This window comes from Malaya genurostris, chromosome 2, assembly GCF_030247185.1.
Source record: "Malaya genurostris strain Urasoe2022 chromosome 2, Malgen_1.1, whole genome shotgun sequence".
Taxonomy (NCBI): domain Eukaryota; kingdom Metazoa; phylum Arthropoda; class Insecta; order Diptera; family Culicidae; genus Malaya; species Malaya genurostris.
In genome coordinates, this window is record NC_080571.1 from 40,015,948 (window position 1) to 40,036,143 (window position 20,196).

General features: G+C 36.9%; 1 protein-coding gene across 5 annotated transcripts in view; it reads right to left on the reverse strand.

Moving 5' to 3' along the window:
- Nucleotides 1–18,293, reverse strand: part of LOC131427191 (myogenesis-regulating glycosidase-like) — a 25,881-nt gene extending 7,588 nt beyond the window's left edge. Inside the window, exons 1-2 of one of the 5 annotated variants that reach the window (XM_058590170.1) lie at nt 18,079–18,293; nt 10,127–10,436 (exon numbers count right to left, since the gene is read on the reverse strand). In XM_058590170.1, the coding sequence (XP_058446153.1) occupies nt 10,127–10,328 (202 nt within the window). In that variant the 5' untranslated portion in view covers nt 10,329–10,436; nt 18,079–18,293. Of the gene's footprint in view, nt 1–10,126; nt 10,547–17,855 lie in introns of all 5 variants that reach the window. The other 4 variants (XM_058590169.1, XM_058590167.1, XM_058590168.1 and 1 more) reach the window with 4 other exon arrangements.
- Between the last annotated feature and the right edge of the window lie 1,903 nt (nt 18,294–20,196).

Here is a 20,196-nt window from a genome sequence, read left to right on the forward strand (position 1 = left end):
GAGATCTGTCTCAAGTAGCAAATGTAACTAATCGAAATTTCAAAATGTTCTACAATTGTTTTAGAATTATTTATTATGTTATCAATGTTCAGAAAGATTTTTAAACATATTAAAATTGATTGTGCCATTTATCCTTGTAAAGTTTCACAATACTACCGAAAAAATCGCTGTAGAACTACTTCCAGTACTATACCAATTGTGCAACTTATAAACAAATTTCTAAATTGTATTGGACACAAAATATGTCGAAATAATTATTAATCTCTTGTGGAAGAGAAATTAACGAAATGATGCTCTCCTGAAGATAAAATTTGATACGCCGAATCATAACATTACTGTGAAAAAAAGTTTCTGTTACGTCTGCATAGTTTTGGCTGCCTCATCAAATTGTAGGTTAGTGTGAGTAGTTTTCTTCATTTTTAGAAAAACAATGATATGAAATCCAAAACTTACAAAAACGTTATGCAATATTTATCTACTTGAAATAAAAACAAAACTTACAAAGATGAGAATATTATCATAAATGTTGCGGAAATACAACATTACATACGCAATGAAAACAAAACTCAATCAGAACAATTGTGTTCGTTTTTCATCTTGCTGAAATAATGAGCAGATCTGACATCTCTTTTGAACGAAAAGTTAAGTTCATTAAAGTTACTCTCATGATACTGTTTGTGCAACTTGTTTGTACAACTCCAACACATGGGCTTGCCAAAATAATACCTACAGTGCCTATCACAAGTGTCGGGCCCGTTAATAATCTTTATACTGTATTGTTACTTAATTCAACTAGTTTGTTTAAAATCAAAACAAAACGTAAAATATTTCTCTCTGCAATATTTACATGTTAATGTATACCGTTATTTAAATAATATAAATCATTACGTTGCGTGAGCCATTTTCTATTCAACTCACTGTTACCATCGATGCCATATTAGAAAAAAAAATCGAAGAAAAATTCATTTCGAGATTTTTCAGGTTCAATAAAACATTAGTTCGATCAAAACTGTCAGGAAATTTTAAGTATGCTTGAATATACGTATTTTAAACACCATTCCGATTATTCTCTTTAAAAATAATAGATTGTTATTTTAACAGAAGTTGGTGTACAATCATACAAACACATTAATTCAAAGGTGCTTAAAAATTTCATACGTACGAATACATGTTTCACCATAAAAAAGCAGTTCGTTGTCGATTTTTCATTTACAAAAACACAAAAGATCAATTCTACAATATGTAGCATTATCATTTTCCATGTGCAGGTTATTTTACAAGATCCATGTTTGTGTTAATAACAGTTGTATTGAAAATCAAATGTGAAACTTATTTATTAGAACTTAGGTTTGTGAGGGGACGGGTGTAGTGTGATGGGTAAGTCGATGCCTTTCACGCAGCCCGCCTGGGTTCGATTCCCAACCCCGCACATAGGGTCAGAAAGTTTTTCTGGCCCGAAGAGGCGAATGACCTTAAGGTTAAAACCTCTTTAATCGAAACAAAAAAAAAAAAACTTAGGTTTGTTATGTTTTCGTAATCGTCACTCCATTTCTTGTTTACAGTAGGTAGTAGTTTTCACGAGTCTCACAATTGTTTTTTCGCTGATTTTATGACTGCCTCTGTGATGGGATCGACGCATGAGTTTTGTATCAGTTGCACAATAATTGTGAATAAATGTTCGTAATAACGGAAGAACTTAAAGATATGTTGCACAACATAGAAAATTGTGCTTTTTCCATAACACAACAGTTACTAGAATAGAAATATAAACTTACTTGATCAATTGCACAATCCGTAGAAAAATGCAGGACAGCAACTTAACATGCTACTTGGGGGTGTAATCTCAAAACAATTTTTTTTTTAAATCGATCGACTTTGGGATTAGGATCGCGTAGCTTCGGAAATCCGGATAGAAAAAAACCCCAAACTAAAAAATTTTTTTGGATGCCAAATGCCTTAGAAATGCAAGAAACGTCCAGATCTGGTAAAAAAATCGATCTTGGTAAAAATTGACCTTTGAGGAATCGAAATTTTTGTTTGATGCCAAATCTGGTGTATTCTCAAAAAATATTTTTATGAAAAAAATCGAAAATTTTTTAAGCATCACACTTGATCTCGATGTTTTAATGCATTTCTAGGGCAAAACAAGAAAATCGGATAACTGCTTGTTTCTTTTTCTGAAAAGTCGCTTAAAAAAGACCTCAGTGTACTCGAATCTGTATTCGTACGCGCTTCCATTTAGCCGCCCTGGACTATGCTGGGCACCGTTCCAAAACAGTACATCGTACGCGTTGTAATCCTAGACGCGTCATGTCTAGCAACTTCTATCAAGTACATCTTCTATGTCCATCTCATCAGACTTTTCACTCCATTTCTGTTCAGGTTTTGAATTCTGATTCTGAATTTTGGAAACGAATTCTTAATCTGAATTTAGGAATTAAATTCTGAAACTGTATTCAGAAATTAGACTCAATATTAAAGTTCAGGTTCGGAGCTCAAATTTAAAATTGAATTCCAAAATTCAGATCTAAAATTCAAGTCTTGATTTTTTCCCGAAAATTCTGGAATTAAATTTAGTTGCAAAATGTGACCAACACACCAGTTCCAAAAATTAAGTTGCAGAATCCGGAATTAGAATTCATTTCCGAGTATTAGTTTTTAATTCTGAATCTGAAATTCTTATAATAAATCTGAAACTGAACTCAAGATATAAATTTTAAACCTGAAATGATGTTCAGAACTAAGATGGTCCGACCCAGAATCCAGGTTCTGAATTCAGTTTCTATATAAGAAAGGCAAAACATATAGAGCTCAAAGAGGTTCGTCTTGTGGTTCGGAACCGGTCCAAGAATGGCTTAATAATCGTCCATGTTTATATTTACCCATTTCCTCACTCGGACAGTGGAGGGAGTGATCGTTCTCGTGACAACAGTTTTGCCATTCTAACACTAACTAAAATGTAATAGTCTATAATAAAATGTATATTTTCAGGCACACGACGGAACTGCGAGCAAATATTTTAATAAAAAAAGATTAATTATTCATTAACGATCGTCTTCCTAATGACCAGCGGTCATGCAGCCAGTTACGATGAGATTCGTGTGCCAAAGTCGCTAGCCAGAGCAAAATATGGAACAGATTTATTACATTCCTAATAGAACATTAGCTACCGCCAAAAGTACTTTCCTTTGACACTTGGTGCACCAGAATTTGACCGATGATCGCCGGCTGTGTCCGGCCGAAAATGCAGCAGTAATTTAATGATCACCGTGAGAGGAGCGGTCATGCACACTGGTCGCAATGATGGTGTACCACACAAATGTCAATAGTAAACAGCAATAAAACTCCTAGCAATTATCATATTTCCCACGGAATCTCGGCCAGAAATCAACGCACTCGGTGCTGTGTGCCACAACGCAACGGCTTGTGGCAGCGAAATGCGCTTGTAATTTACGAGCGTAAACATTTTTGTCCACTAATGACGCGTATGGCGTTAATAATGTGCCGAGACCAAGTTGGAAATGCCTGTGGACAAATCTGTCGCGCACCGCAAGTATGCGGGTGGGCGGATTAAAATAGGAATCACTACTTAGCATCAAAACAACATGCCGCCCGAACCTCACAGTGTTGAAGTATGCCAATCCGCGCCGGTGTGGAATCGGGCAAAGATTCTAGGTTCTGGCAGATGACCAAATCAAAACAAGTCATTCCATGAACTGTATGCAATCAACGGGACCGCGCGCCCGCAACTCATTCACGTCATGACGGATGCCGCTTCCGCCCGTGACTGGCACTCGCCTGTCTGGTGTCTGTCACGTTCTGGTAAACAGACGGAATGTTTACTAAAATGAATTTCCCGTGAGTAGGAGTCGGTGAACGCCGATCGATAGCTATACTTGCTTCCTTTGATGTTTCGGTAGGTGTTGCTCCAGATGGGTTGTTATCGCTTTATCACCGATAAACACCCGCAAGAAGCAGTTGATCGTTCTTATTAAATTGCGGTAGAATTTTCCAACAAATGTATACAAAACTAAAAACCAAAAACCGTTAACGCTTTCTGTTTTTTTTTTACTATTTTGAAGGGCTCTCCTGGAAAAGGGTAAATCGCAACGTAGATCATAGAGTCAAGATTTGTTGTGGAACTTGACCTTATGCATGATTAGTTCTACATTTCTATGGACACCGGGAACCCTTCCGAGTTTGGACTGCGACATATGATGAACCTCTGGTAATCACCGACCCAGGTTACATAGTGTTGTGTTATTTTCAAGCTCAAATCATTTTATCTGCTGTCACTTTCCCAATTAGACGCTCATGTTTGTGTACCACGGGATTGTGTACCCCACCGGTTAATTACACATTTTTCAATGTGCATTATCCTTCAATTAAGCGTGTTGCCATGTTCCTGTCAAATCATTTACTTCGGGATGGATGCTGCTCTGCCGTGCACTTGGGAGTACATACATCAACTCAAATCATCTCATTATCTTACGGTCAATGCCAACTTGCTAATTATAAACTGAATCGCACTGACAGAACAGCAGTTAATGGTCCCCCAAGATTAGCGCTGCATCGTCCCATTCATAATCCACTTGATATATGATCGCGGCATGAAAGGTTGAAGACGATGGCTAACGGATGGATGGATGGATGGATGGATGAATAGATGGACGGATAAATGTTTGTGCCACAAATCCTCCCAAAAGAAGCACCCATCAATCATTCGAATTGTAAACACCAAAGTAACAAGTACGACCAACATCTACTACGCGTTGCAATTTTCTCAGCGGGAAAATTATCTGAAACACAAACAGCTCTAGTTCGAGCCAAAAAAACACTTACCCTCTGAATCAAGGAAAGGAAATACGACAATGACAGATATTCGGATGTCGTGTTCAAGTTAGTTCGCCAAAAAATAGACAGTTTCATGGACAAATTATGAATATTTGTAGTCATTCAGTACTCCCTTAGGTCCCAAAACAATTTGCAGAAATCAAAATATTTTCAGGTTTTTGGTTTCAAGCACAAATTTCGTACAAACTCATTTCGATGATTTTGAAGACCTGGATGATTTTGAAGACCTACTTCGTTTACCTGATGATTTCGAAACTATTTCATCTTAAATTTTACATTTCAACAAGAACTATGACGCATCAGAACCAGGTTTGTTCGCGACAAAATGTACACATCCCTAAAAAGGTACATCTCTGGCAATAATACTTCAATAACGCGTGAAATTTTTCGCAGACAGATGAATTATTAGTCTGTTCATTGTCTGTCTATTAGTCTGTTCATTGTGTAAAGTCAATTCAATGTCTCAAAGCACCGGCAAGGTATGAAGTCGTTCAAGATGAAAACTGTACCGAACCGTAAAATCCGCTATAGCTACAGCTGCTTCATTCACAAAAGAGAGTTATTCTATAGGTAGCACATAGAGCATTAACCAAGCGAGTACTGTGACAGTGAGGTAGCTTATAAAGCTGCAATTATTTCGGTCCATAGATTGACTTTACAATCACGCTTTCATGCGATAGACCAACGTCAGTCTCACAAAAGGTTGAGATTTGGCACTCCATTGCATTCCTTCTTAATTTTTGTGTAAAGCTTTATAGTTTAATTTGCCCCATAGCGAGTCGAGTCCGGTTTAGCTGCGCGGTCTCACAAATATTGGATTTTGGGTTGGTCATGTCTGCGCAACGAAAACTAATGCATATTTTTCGAATCACAAGTCGGGAATTTTAGCTGAAGGAGGAATCTACACAACGGTAAAGAAAAAACTTTGTTTTAATGGATTTTTTTTTCCAAGTTTCAAAAATTGTTCGGTTTAGTCACGGTCTTCCCTATATTATGAACACTTTTCTTTAGATAGTTAAGTCAATTTTAAAATGAATTATTTCCAACAAACGGCTTCATAACCAAAAATTTTTCAAGTAATAATATACATCTATTTCTTCGTGATTCGCCCTCGGTTCATCAGTGCTTAAAGCAGTTCAAATTGGAACGCCATCTTGTGCCTATCAGTTCAACTTAAACCGCTAAGCATACGCAAAGTTTGCACTTTTTATGCAACCCTTGAATAATATAACACAGGTGCTGTATTATTCCTGACGTCTTAGTCGTAATCGAATGACGGCTTATTAGTAGCCGTCGCAGAATGTGAACATTTTAAAGTTTTGTTTGTTTGTGGAAAAATCACATGTTTTATTTCTATTTCTTCGTGTTTCGCCTTCAGCTCATCAATACTTAAAGCAGTTCAAATTGAACTGCCATCTCATGCCTAGTGGTTCAACTTAAACCTTTAACAACATAAATTATATACATATTTCCATACGTATGAAAATTGATAAACGTGTTCTTAACAATCCAAAAAATATAATGTAATTTAAGTACAATTCGAATTTCCGTGTTGAGCATTAAGACGTTTCTGATCGTCAACAGTTTCATGGTGTTCAGTTTCAGTTTTCCTCAACTTATCCAACATACAATGTGATACAAGCGCATCAAATAAGGTTCAAACAATCGCCGAAAGTTGTGAATTGGCCTGCTAGTTCCCATAGAATCAACAGATTTTATATACTCAAGCGAACACGGTGTGCAGCAGATGGAAGTAAAAAGCAAGCATCCAGCGGGCGACAAGCACCTATTTCTTTGGCAGCTGGCTGCGAATTGAAATTACAATTGTAAGATGGCATATATTTATAGATTCCCTTTGGTGCGAACGTTTATGCGATGCAGAAGGGAACGATCGAAACTGTGGACCGTGCACGAAAAATCAATAGAATGACATCATTTTGGTTAGCTGGGATTGGTGATAGTATGCTATTGCAATACTGAAACGACGTTGCCATACATGTTTAAGTTAAAAGTTTCCGAATCGATTGGTTGTTAAGTTATATCAATCTATCAACAAATGACAGAGTTATTATCGCTCAAAATTATGACAGAAAAAGGTTACGCGGCTATTTTTAAAACTTTTAATTGGCACCCGGCCCCGTATAGTGAAGAGTAAGGTTTTTTTTAATACCGAAAGATTATTTATGACATAAACAAGCTTTTCAATTTGTAAACAGTTTTTAACCAAATTTATAAGAAAAAAAATCCGTTTTTTGCAACGTCACTCTAAATGACGGTTTTCAATTTTAAGCACACTTCACCCTATAATTCGTTCCGAAAACCAGATCCGGACAAAACGCTACATCAACCTTTGGTACTAGGCGCGTATACAAGGGGGGGGGGGGGAGTATGACCGGGGCTAGACCGGGCACGAGGGTTAACTGGGCACTTTAAATATCTCATAAACCTGCTATTATTTCGATCCATTGATTGACTTTATAAACGTGCTTTCATGTGATAGGCAGACGTCAGTTAGCTGCAGATTCGGCATCCGGCATGTATTCTTTCTTAATTTTTGTGTGAAGCTTTATAGTCTAAATTGCCCCGTTACGAGTCCGGCTTAGCTCCCGGATCCTAAATCTAGGGTTTTCGGTTGGTCACTTCATCGCGATTTGGTACGAAAGCATACATGTTGCATGTTTTTCTAGATCAGAAGTCCGGCCTGGCCCCGCCGTTTCTGAAATTTTGAATTTTGGGTTGGTCACTTTTTCACGATTTTTTACGGAATATTTACGCATATTTTATATATCATCCCGTTACTCCCGAGCCGGAAGTTCGATCCGTATAAAATTCAAGAACAGAGTACGGGATAAGGAAACCATTCATTTGAATCTAAGTTTGTACAAATAGGCCATTCAGCCATCACATTTTGCATGCTCCACGAACTGAGCTGAATGGTATGGGACACTCGGTTCTACGGGTCTCAGTTCAAAAAGCATCGTATTTCTGTATGACAAAGGCAAAAGCCGTAGTACAAACTACGCCAAAAATAAACCAGTTGGTTGAATGATATTAAGTCAAATCGTAGCACAATACAAGTAGGTTTAGAATTTTCCCTACACAAAAATCTCAGAATTGCGGAAGCAAATGATGTCTTCATGGTAATAACCAAATCATATATATATATATATATATATATATATATATATATATATATATATATATATATATATATATATATATATATATATATATATATATATATATATATATATATATATATATATATATATATATATATATATATATATATATATATATATATATATAACAGGGCTGAAAAGTCACCACTTGTGGCTGAACACCCAATTTAAATCTTAATAATTTTAATTTTAACTCATATTCCAATAAATAGTTATTAAAAAAAAAAAAAAAAAAAGCCAAATCGTAGAAATAATGAATAGTATATGAGTGAACGCAACTGTACGCAAGTCTAAGGAGTGTATTGAAAATAAGCTATCCACAAAATTTGCTTTCAAATTATGATAAAAAACGATATTTTATTCAAACTAAAAATGGATCCTTTCTTGTACGAGGTTAAACATGAGCATAATGAAAACCGGATGAAATTTAAGTTATTCCTTCACGAATTTTCGAACTTTTGATCGAACGCTCTTCATCAAGTTCTGCACAAGTGTTGCATCGCATGTTTTGAACGCTTGAGCCCAAATTTTTTTTGAGCTCCTGCATGTTCCCAGCTGCCTTACCAATCTTCTTGAAGACCCTCTTCACGATTGCCTAGTAACGTTCGATGGATCGAAGCTGAGGGCAATTTGGTGGATTGATATATTTCTCAACGAAATTTATACCCTTTTCCGCAAGCCAATTGAGAGTGGTTTTGACATAGTGAGCCGACGCGAAATCCGGCCAAAACAGTGAAGGTGTACTATGCTTCTTATATAAAGGGAGCAATCTCTTCTGATTCTTCAGATCGATAGATTTGTGCATTTATAGTTCCGGTAGTGTAAAAAATGGTTGACTTCACACCACAGGAACATATTGATTGCCATACCAGTACCTTTCGACCGAATTTCTCCACTTGAATCGACTTGTCCGCATCGCTCACATCCTCCCCAACGACGACAGTAAAGTATTGTGGACCTGGAACGATTTTCGAGTCCTCCTTTACATAAGTCTCATCGTTTATCAAAACGCATGCATCCGGACACTGCAAAGGACGCGAATACAATTTCCGGGCCCTTGTTGCTGCTAGCTTCTTCTGTTCTACACTTTGTTTCGAGATTTTCATCTTCAGGTTATTACGCCTTCTGATACTCTGGATCATTTCGACACTCGCTATTGCTTTTTTGCCAAATCACGTATTTACATTGATTTGTTCTTCATGATTAGAGATACCACTTTCTGGTCCAGTTTCGTGTTGGACGAAGCGGGTTTTCTGCCTCTTTCTGGTAGCTCATCCAAAGAATAGTGTTCCCCAAACTTATGAATGATGGTTTTATTAACACTGGCATGATGAATTCCAAACCGCTTCGCCAATTTTCGCATAGTAATACCCTTGTCACTTTGCCATGGATCCAGAATCTTAATTTTTACTTCCTTTTCAATACGCGATATTTTGAAAACGAATAATTTTAACCACACAAACAAGTAAACGAACGAAAGCTGTCTGCCAAACGCACAGCATGCTGTGATCTGAACATAAAAACCATCACAAATACATGCGTACAAATGTATGTGGATAGCTTTACATTCGTTTGACGATTAAATAAATAAATTAATAAATGCTATTCAATATCCTCGGATTGTTTCCATTTCAAATGATGCATCGCTCTAATCACAAATGGAAACAAAGAGATTGGTAGATTTTCCACATTTGTATAACTTTCGCTGTTTGCTGTCGCCAGTTCATAAAGGAACCTTTTAAATGTTCATAATAATAGCCTATCTATTCTGGGGTTTACATCCTCAAAAAATAAAATCTAAACGAATGGTAAATAGAATCAATATTATTTGAGAGTATTGACCTCTAAATGTTTCCTGTCATTTAGTATACGTGCCGCGATGAAAAATCGATTTTTGTTTGACCTTGACATTGAGCAAAATCAACCTTTGTTCTCGACATACTCTTCCGAAGCGTTTTCGAAAATTTAAATACGGTATCCAAAGCTAGAAATCATTTTCGTTTATCTGGCGAACGACCATAATAATGTATAATAATATATACGAAAAATATAGTTAATAGTTTTTATCAAATCGAATCAAATGCACTTACCTCTGACTAGACTGATCACGTACCGATGATCGGGCTGCTCCACCAGCTGGATAACCAAATCACTGTTGCTGAACTTGTAGCTCTTCATGATTTCCTCGTCGTCGCGCAAAGCAAGCACTAAAATTGTACTGAGTATTGCAGCGACCGCGACAACTGCCAGCACCGAATAGAGTAAACATTTTCGCGTCACTTTTAGCGCCATCGCCTTATCACATCACTGATTGGTTGAAACGTTTTCTAATAGAGCACGTTAGGTTAAACGCGATAACCTCTGTTGCACTTCGTTTGCTGCAGGTGAAATAGAACACACCTAAAAAAACCGAACTTTAGAATGCACTCTGTTTGATTTTTCTGTTTGTAATTCGAAAGTGCATCATGTGATCAAAATAAGATTTATCACGTCCAAACTAAATATAATCACTTCATAAGAAATTCATGTTAATTGGTTTTGGCACTTAAAATGTTTTCACCTGTGTTCAAGCGAATATCTGACATGATTATTCTCTCGTTCAAACGAGAAACCAAGTAAATGTGCTGACCTTCAATCTCGTAGTTCCTATGCCTAATCCAGTCTTGCACTTTTGCATGCACGGATCTTAGAAATTGCAAATTTATTTGAAATACAAGACATTCGAGAATGGACTTGGTGTAAGTGGACTCATGAGTTGCCTCGAATTTTGTAATTCATTTATTCTATCATGCATTTGCATTTAATATAATTTACACTCAAAAATCAATTATGAAAATCGAGAGAAGAAAACCACTTGAGTTCTCTCCCACCGCTTCCATTTGAACCGATGATGAAATGTCCAAGAATAATACCGTTATCTGAAGTGCGGGTTTATCGGGTTCTTCGGGACCCGGTACCCCACACTCCGGTGACGCTTTGGGTAGGAATACCGCGATGGCGTATTCTTATTTTCGGAACAGATCACTCTCTGGGGAAAAGTGTTTGTTTTTAAAAATAGCACTTCTTCAATTCAAACAAATAAATGCCTCTTTTTCCGCGCGGCGTCGTACAGAGCCGACGTGCGAATCGCCGGCGGTCGGAGGAAAATGTCGAGGGCAATTAGAAAGCAAAACATGAAACTTGAACGGTCGGTTCCTTTGACCGGTAAACATCTCCTGTCTGTCAACGGTTGAGTTGATTGTTCGCGGGTAGCACACGTGACCTTAAAAATAGCGATTTTGTTACCGTTTCGATTCGGAACGCACCGGGTTCGGTCGAAAAGTGAAGACTGAATGAGCTCATAATTGATTCACCAAATGGTCTAATGTGTGGAGGTTATATAATGGTAAGATTACAAGAAATCTCTGCCCGGTGACATTAGAATTCCAATTGATGGAGAAATGATTGTTTCTCGTCAAGAGATAATAAATGCGGGGTTTCGAATCGATTGTTTGTTTTTTCTTCTAAGATTGCAATAGTGGCAAGATGAAAAAGATGGGCATAACAATTGGCGATTGACATATTCTAAAGTGACGAATTTGTTTATTTTAAGTCACTCTTAATCTTGGTGCAACACATACAAAGTATTGGGTATTTCAGCGTTTTACAGAAAACTCATCTCAGTCTTGTTTGAAACAAAAAAATGGAGTGATTGTTGCTGACATCTAACCACTTGCGAGATCCAAAAACTGCAGGTTTGACTAGTGACTAGCGTGATACTGAAGATCAGTTTTGAATCGTTACGTTTCAATGTCATGCTGAAATAACTTAACATAACATAAAAATAACTTGTTTTCAAGCAAACTAATTTTTTTTATCATCAATTAAAGAACTCCATGATATTTAGAATTACAAACTTAACTCGATTTACAAATTTTACAACGTTATTAAAACGGTGCAAGTTAATATATTAAGTTCGTTCTATTCATGTTAAAAAAATATTTGAATACGTAAAGTTCATAAAACTCATGAACATCAGATATAAATTCGCTCATAGAATCCGGATACAAACCATTTTTTCACGGTTTTGATGTAAATTTAAAGTACTTTAAAACTAGAGTGGTTTGATCTGCAACTTTTTGCAATCTTTTGAAATAATTGAGTACGAAATGTGATCATTTTTTCTATAAAATTATCTATAACTATTTCAAAAATTGTCATATAGCTTTGAAATTCTCTCCAATTTTACGCATTTTTACAAAATTTAAAACTTTGTTGAACATACCATTTCTCTAGAGTTAATAGGGAAAAGTTAAAAATACTGTCCCAGAAAGTATTGACGCACTATGATTTCGCTGTAAATAATTCACAAGTGTTAGATATTCAAATTTTATTCAATATACTGATAATATTAGACTACAACAACAGAATATTATTCTCAACATTTGCTCCTTAGCCATTGTAGACTAGCTGGCGCACTTTCTTGCGAACGTTCCTCATTAAATTCCGTACAGACTTTTTGGCGACAAGTTTTGACACTTTTTTCCAATGTTTTTTGAGCTGTTGAATGGTTTCGGCTGCCGAAACATGTTTCCTAGGATGTGCCTTCGTTAATGCCCAAAATTCCTCAATTGGTCGAAGTTGTGGGCAATTTGGTGGATTCATGTCTTTTGGGATGAAAGTGACATTTTTGGTAGTATACCATTCTACCGTTGATTTCGAGTAGTGGCAAGAAGCAAGATCTGCCCAGAAGACAACAGGATCCTTGTGGCTTCGAATCATGGGTAGAAGTCGTTTTTGTAAACATTCCTTGATGTATATTTTGCTGAAGCAGTGGTGATGAAGAGTTTCGAAATTCTACCGCAGCTACAAATTGCTTGCCAGACCATAGCTTTCTTACCAAATTTTTCGACTTCAATCGATGTCTCGACTGGTTTAACACTTGCCCTTCTCGCACCGTATAATAAGTCCCGGCAAGGATTTGTAATTGAGTTTCACGTAGGTTTCGTCGTCCATGATTATGCAGTTCGAATTTCCAGAAAGAATCGTATTGTACAGCTTTCGAACCCTCGGCCTGATCGATGCTTCTTGTTTCGGACTACGTTTTGGTTGTTTCTGCTTCTTATAGGTTCGAAGATTCAAGCGTTCTTTAACACGAAGTATATATTTTTTTGGCCCTCCACACTCTCCCGCACCAAAAAGCTCACATTAGGAGCCCTCTGGTTGCGGACACATGCAGTCCTCAGCTTGGGAAAAAAATTCTACTAACAAAAAAACGCGATTTTATCAAGCTGAGGTTATTACAAAACGAAGAAGGCTAACTATTTGTACTAAGCAAGAGCTTCCAGTGGAATGTAAGATTCCTGTTAAGGGGCACTTAAAATGTTTAAAAATAAACTGTTCTAAAAATAATATTTATGTATTCGTCTATTGGAGCAGGAAAAATCCCCCTTGAGCTAACCGTTGAACCAGTACTTACTCAAAAGGGCACAAAAACCTCCTCTTCTTTTTATATTTGATGAATAAGTTAAATGAAAGAATTAATAAATAAATTAATGAATAAGTAAATGAATGATTAAAGTAATGTAAAACGAAATTTATTATTTTTTTATTTTTTTTTTTTTATATCGTTTATTTATACCCGGCTTTAACCAAGTTGCGGTCGTTCGCCGGGTTTGTATCGTTTAAGGGGGTTTTGGGAGGTTGGGGGGGGCGAAATTTATTACATAAATGAACAAGTGAATGAATAAATGAATGAATAAATGAATGCATAAATGAATGAATAAATGAATGAATAAATGAATGAATATATGGATGAATAAATGAATGAATGAATGAAAAAATGAATTAATAAAATTAAAAAAAATTGAATACAAGACCGGTTAGAATGATAGTAATAGAGTAACAATACTTGGGTACAATAATAAATCGTGAAAATAAGCACAGCACATTATTACGACAACAGAGGATACCTCTGACGGAAGCGATAAATAAAAAAGGACTAAAAATACACACACATCCAAAAACCAGGACATACAACATACAAACCACAGCATGCGGCTGATACACCTACACAATATAATCAACTATATTTGATTTCGAAGTGCCCACTTTTTTGGGCACATCCCGAACTGAAACCTCCTTCTTTTGCTCGAACGCCTTCATTATACGTTTATCTAACTTAGGGTTAGCAGGACCTTTTTTTCGACCCGTTTTCATTTGTACAAAATTTTTCGACGTTGTTCTGCTGGAAGTCCACGCATTTCGAAACAAACTAATGAAAATGAATAAACAACTGCACAAGTGGTTAGAGAAGAGTGTAAACAACAGGACGCAGTCATAAAAATTGACATTGATTCTGAACCATTGCGAAATGGCAGCGGTTTTCGGTTGCGACCATACTTTCTGGGATAGTCTTCACCTGAATTTCATCTTGATGCAACTATCCGTTCCGCAAAAAACAGGGTGATTAGTGTAAAAAACATTGATTTGCAGGATGTTTTTCTCATAAATGCAATTTTCTTAAAAATTTCTCAGAAAATACCTCTAGTTTTTAGATCTTGGTAACAAATGTCCAAATAATCTCATCTATGTTGTACCGATCCCTGGTTTTCAGTTCCGAAAGTACCTGAAATAGTGGTCCAATATTCCCAAACAGAGCTAACTCCGATCTCTCAGAGATGGTTGAGCCGATTTTCATAAACTTAGATTCGAATGAAAGGTATAATAGTCATATACAAAACTCGTGCATTTTACTCGGATCTGCCTCTCGGCTCTGGAATTACAAGGTGATGAGGGTATAAACCTTCTAACCGTCGTTTAAGAGTGAAGATGCGAGTACCGGAAAAAATCTTTTACATTTCATTCCACACTACTTAATAATAGAAAAGATTACACTATTTCATGCCCAAATAATTTTTTTTGTGTTTATTCAAGATTGATTTTTTCCTAACATAATGTTTAGGTACCTCATGGGCACTGGTTTGTGCTACAGAGCACATGTTCAACATAATCCGCCAAGCAGACATAAAGTAAATACTATTTGCGTTTCACTTATTTTGCCCCGAAGTCTCCGCTGATGTCTCAGACGAAAACAAAATTAAGTTATGAATCTAGTTTCCTAATAAATATTTTGAGCCGTCTGGATGGATGTGAGCCCAATTTGTCCGCATCTCTTGTCTGTTTCGAATATGGCGATAAGACTGCAACAAAATTGTTCCAATACAATAATATAAATATCTTTATTGATTAGGGAGAAATACGATTTATATAGTCTGAGTAGGTCTCGGATCATTCGAATGAACAAGTCTGAGTTTTTTTCGGTTCAGACGTCTTGGTTATCTTAGATATTTCCAGTTGAAATAGTTGTCTGTATACAATTTCAGTCTTCAATATATTGTCTATCATTAGCCACATCTTTCTGGCATTACCCTCAGATTACAGATACCCTCTTTGAAAAATTTGATATGTTTGGCCACAATACACGAGTTAATCCATTTCATGTCTTCTTCATAATTGGAGAAGTGCTGGTCAGCGGGAGCGGGTCATTTCGTCGAAAGCCATTTCGCCGAAAGTCATTTCGCCGAATGCCATTTCGCCGAAAGTCGTTTCGCCGAAAAGGTCGTTTCGCCGAAAAGGTCGTTTCGCCGAAAAGGATGTGGGGAAGCCGCATTAGATATTTTTCCATCTGCACTCAGTTATCGGAAAATTCCACAAACAACTGCCTGATAGCTACACTAATTAAGTCAAAAAGTTATTTTGGAAATCCCGTTCTGAGGATCATGAATAAACCTATAAAAATTATTCAAGTCACTGGATCATATCAGAAGTTCGATTGTAGGTCAACAAAACGGGAGTAAACATAACACATTATTTGTCTTTTTTATCAATTCCAATAACGATATTAAGACTAATGACGCGAATTCGGCAAAATTACTCTTTCGGCAAAATGGCTTTCGGCGAAATGACTTTCGACGAAATAGCTTTCGGAGAAATGACTCTTTCGGCGAAATGGCATTCGGAGAAACGGCTATCGGCGAAATGGTCAGCCAGGCCATGTCGCATCGACCACAAATAGTAATCGGAAGGAGCAATGTCTCGACTATACAGCCTGTCCCTCATGATGATTCCCACACGAATTTTTTGGTTAAAAATTAACTTCATTCATCAACGTAATCGCCATCAAGAGCAACGCAATCATTCAAGTGCTGCTCTAACATTTCAATACCACTATTGTAGAAGGATTTATCTTTTGCCTCAGAACAGCCAGTAGTCGCTGGGAGCCAAATCCGTCAAATACGGTGGATTGTATTGATGAAACAATTTTTTTTCTTTGTCATATGCGGTCGTTTCATTGCAATTTTAGCCTTAAAAGGTTCCAATAACGCTATAAAATATTCACTGTTGTGTGAAATTTCTCAGAACGTTCGGTAAATATTACACCACGCACCACACTTCCCAAATACCGAGGCCATAACCCTTCCAGCCGATTGTTGTGCTTTCGGGTGCTTTGGACAGTTGTCCTCTCAGATGGCGATCGTTTTGATTCCGGAGTAAAATGATGAATCCATGTTTCATCCATCGTTACATATCGACGCAAAAATTCCGGTTTGTTACGTTTAAACATGGCCAAACACTGCTCACAATCATCAAGACGTTCTCGTTTTTGGTCAACAGTGAGCAAACGCGGCACCCACTTTGAAAAGAACTTTCTCTTAGTCAAATGCTCATTCATTATGGAGCCAACACATTCTTTTGATATCTTTACGATGTCAGCTAACTCACGCAACTTCACTTTTCATTCATTGAGAACGATTTTGTGAATTCTTTTTATGTTTTCTGGTGTTACCGGCTCATTTGGACGTCCACTGCGTTCTGCATCATCGGTGTCTCTACGAGCACGTTTGAAGTCAGCAAACCAACGTTTTATTGTAGTTCCTGATGGAGCGAAGTCTCCAGAACACATGCAGCATTTCACGTGAGTTTGTGTTGTCAATCCTTCTAGCGAAGAAAGTTCATCGAATAGTTTTTGTTGATCTTAAAGTGGCATCGAACAACAACTTCAACTTCAAAAATGTTCGAAAAAGTTTGAACCGTTGTACCGCATTGTACTACATTAAATTACTCGGAAATATTTTTACAGTGTTTGTATATTTGTACTTCTTCGATTGTTTTTTAAATACCGCATACTTGAGCTTCACTGAAGTATTCTTAGTGTCAGTAGGATCCATAGTAATAGCCATGCAATGATTCTGTACACTAAGAATCGGCTGCGAAGTCTGTTGAAACAGAAAGGCCAAATTCCACAAAAGGAATGTAATGCAAGGACTTTGACTTGATACTTGAGTTTTATGCCGTTCTAGGACACCTCTGGAAATGTTCCATTTGTGCTTATTAATAATTATAATTTCATTTGTAAATAGCAGTAGGGTGGTTGTGATTCATATTTAAATTTTTATTGAAAATTCAATATTTTGATTACATTACGTATATAACGTGTTCTGCTCCAAATCCAACGAAAAACGAGTTCTGAAACGAGACTCGTTATTAGATCGAACATTGGCGCACACATCGATGAATAAAATCAATTAAACATATTTTCATTTGAATACAAAACATTTACGAGAACATAGAAAAAGAAGGCAAGACAAGATTCATTATTTAACTTTGACGGTATGTCGTTGGCAGTAAAAGATTGACAATGATTGATTTATTCAGTTTTCTAAATTTGTGAACAACAAGCTAAACATTTAAGTTCCATTCACGTTCAGGGAAAACACGATCGCAAAGAAGCAGGGAAACAATCTGCTTTTCTTCAATTTCGTTTGATTCGAAACATACTTTTCACTATTGGTTTTCTATGTCGTATTTTCACTTTCGCTTCGTTGCAATACTATACAAGAACTGGCGAGTTTTTGTACTATTCCAATAAAAAAAACTGTGCTGTCTTGTTCAAATTATTTCAACACGGCTTAAATTCACACGGAAATTCCCAGAAAAACACGAAACGACGGCGCTATCCAACGGCATTAAGCGACAGATGATGTTTTCATTTCATTCTCACTTTTCGGTACAAGATCACTTCATCAGATCGACCCACGCCACAGTTCACCCATAATGGGTTGTGCACCGACTGGGCGGATTTTCCGCCCAATGAACTTATCTGTTGGAAGGTGCGCGCCTACAGCATGGTTCGACGGAAAATCACTGTTCTAATTCGATTCCGTGCGTTATGCCGCGGCGAGATCCTGAGATCGACTGAAAAATGGATGGTGGATGTTTTCCCACCGTGGACACCACTGGCGAACGGTAAAAAGGAACTGTGATCACAGTTTCTTTCTTTTCTCTCTCTCGCTCTTTCTTCCTTCTCTGGTTCTCGTCGATGGAGCGCCAAGTAATCTAGTGAAGTACAACTCGGTGACTTTGAAAGCATGCACCCGATGCGGGATGAAAAATCGGGGAGCATGCCGAGAATTGTGAAATATTCGAATCGGGTTGAACGCATGAAAGAGTTCAAGAGCCGTGTCTGTATGATTTATGGAATGATCGAGGTGGTGGAAAATATACTAATGATTTCGTTTTCGATAGAACTCGTCTGTTAGACGTTCAATAAAGAATGTCTTTTGCAAGGTTCGAGAGATTAAGGGGAATTTTGATGCTGCATTCAAGGATTTCCGTGGCAAATTGAGTTAATATTTTTGTTTGTTGAATTTAAATTTGTTGTTCAAAAGTTTTGGAATAGCGCAAACAAGCTTGAGCTGCTGGCACGAAATGTGCTGGCTTTCATTTTTTTTATTTTAGATGTTTTATTTATTAGGAGAAAAGTTACTGAATATAGGGATTAAAAATATCGAACGATACAGTGTCTAAGATTAAAATAAAAAAGATCAAAGAAAGTCTAAGATTAAAATAAAAAAGATCAAAGTTCGCCTTCATGCCTTGTTCGATAGTCGAAAGCCGCTTCTAGTCGAGATGTTATTGATACTACCATGCGCCCCCATCGACATAAAGCGACAACAAACTGGTCACATCAATAGTAGTTAAATGGAAATATTGAGCAAAAACCCATAACGGTCTGTATAAAAAAAGTAGCACGAAAAGGATGTTATTATTATTACTACTGTCGTTTTCGCATGAGAAAACTGAAACTGACCCCGGGGTAGTTTCATCAAACAAACACTATGTAAAGGAGAACTCAAAAACCCTTCCAGGTCCACAATACTTCACTGTCGTCGTTGGGGAGGATGTGAGCGATGCGAACAGGTCGATTTAAGTGGAGAAATTCGGTCGAAAGCTACTGGTATGGCAAGCAATATGTTCCTGTGGTTTGTCAACCATTTTTTACACTACCGGGACTATAAATGCAGAAATCTATCAATCTGAGTGTCTCCAGAAGATATGGCTGCCTTTATATAAGAAGCATTGCGGAAAAGGGTATAGATTTCGTTGAGAAAAATATCAATCCACCAAATTGCCCTCAGCTTCGACCCATCGAACGTTACTGGACAATCGTGAAGAGGGTCTTCAAGAAAACTGGCAACATGCAGAAGTTCCAAAATTTGAGCTCAAGCGTCCGAAAAATGCGATGCAACACTCAGCGCTCAATCGAAAGTTTGAAAATTCGTGAAGGAATAACTTAAATTCCATCCGGTTTTCATTATGCTCATGTTTAACCTTGTACAATAAAGGATCAATTTTTAGTTTGAATAAACTGCACGGAACAAAAAATAAAGGAAGAAGTAAATGAATAAAATCTGTTTTAATCCACCTAGTGGTGTAATGGTGGTGGAGTTTTAAGGGTCATCGAATAGCCCTTGCCTAGAAGTTCAAATAATTTTCAATCTGCTTCGAAAATTTCGACTCAATTATTTGAATTAAAGTTCGACCGGTTCAGTCACGGTTAGTTTGTTTGGGAATAAGCTAATAAGACTTGCATGCTAGAAGAATTTACTTGCTAGTTGCAAGGAATTTGATAAAGATAATGATAAAATATTTGTTTTAATTCCAGTTGTTCGGCATACCTCTCATGCTCTATTTCGATTAAATCAATTATTCGAAAACAAACGAACCAAGTGGAATGAAACTAAATATTTGAAACAAACTTTTTATGCATTTCAAAAACGTTATTCTCTCTGTATTACATGTAACAAAATAAAAAAAATCGTGTCAATTGGTTCAGTGG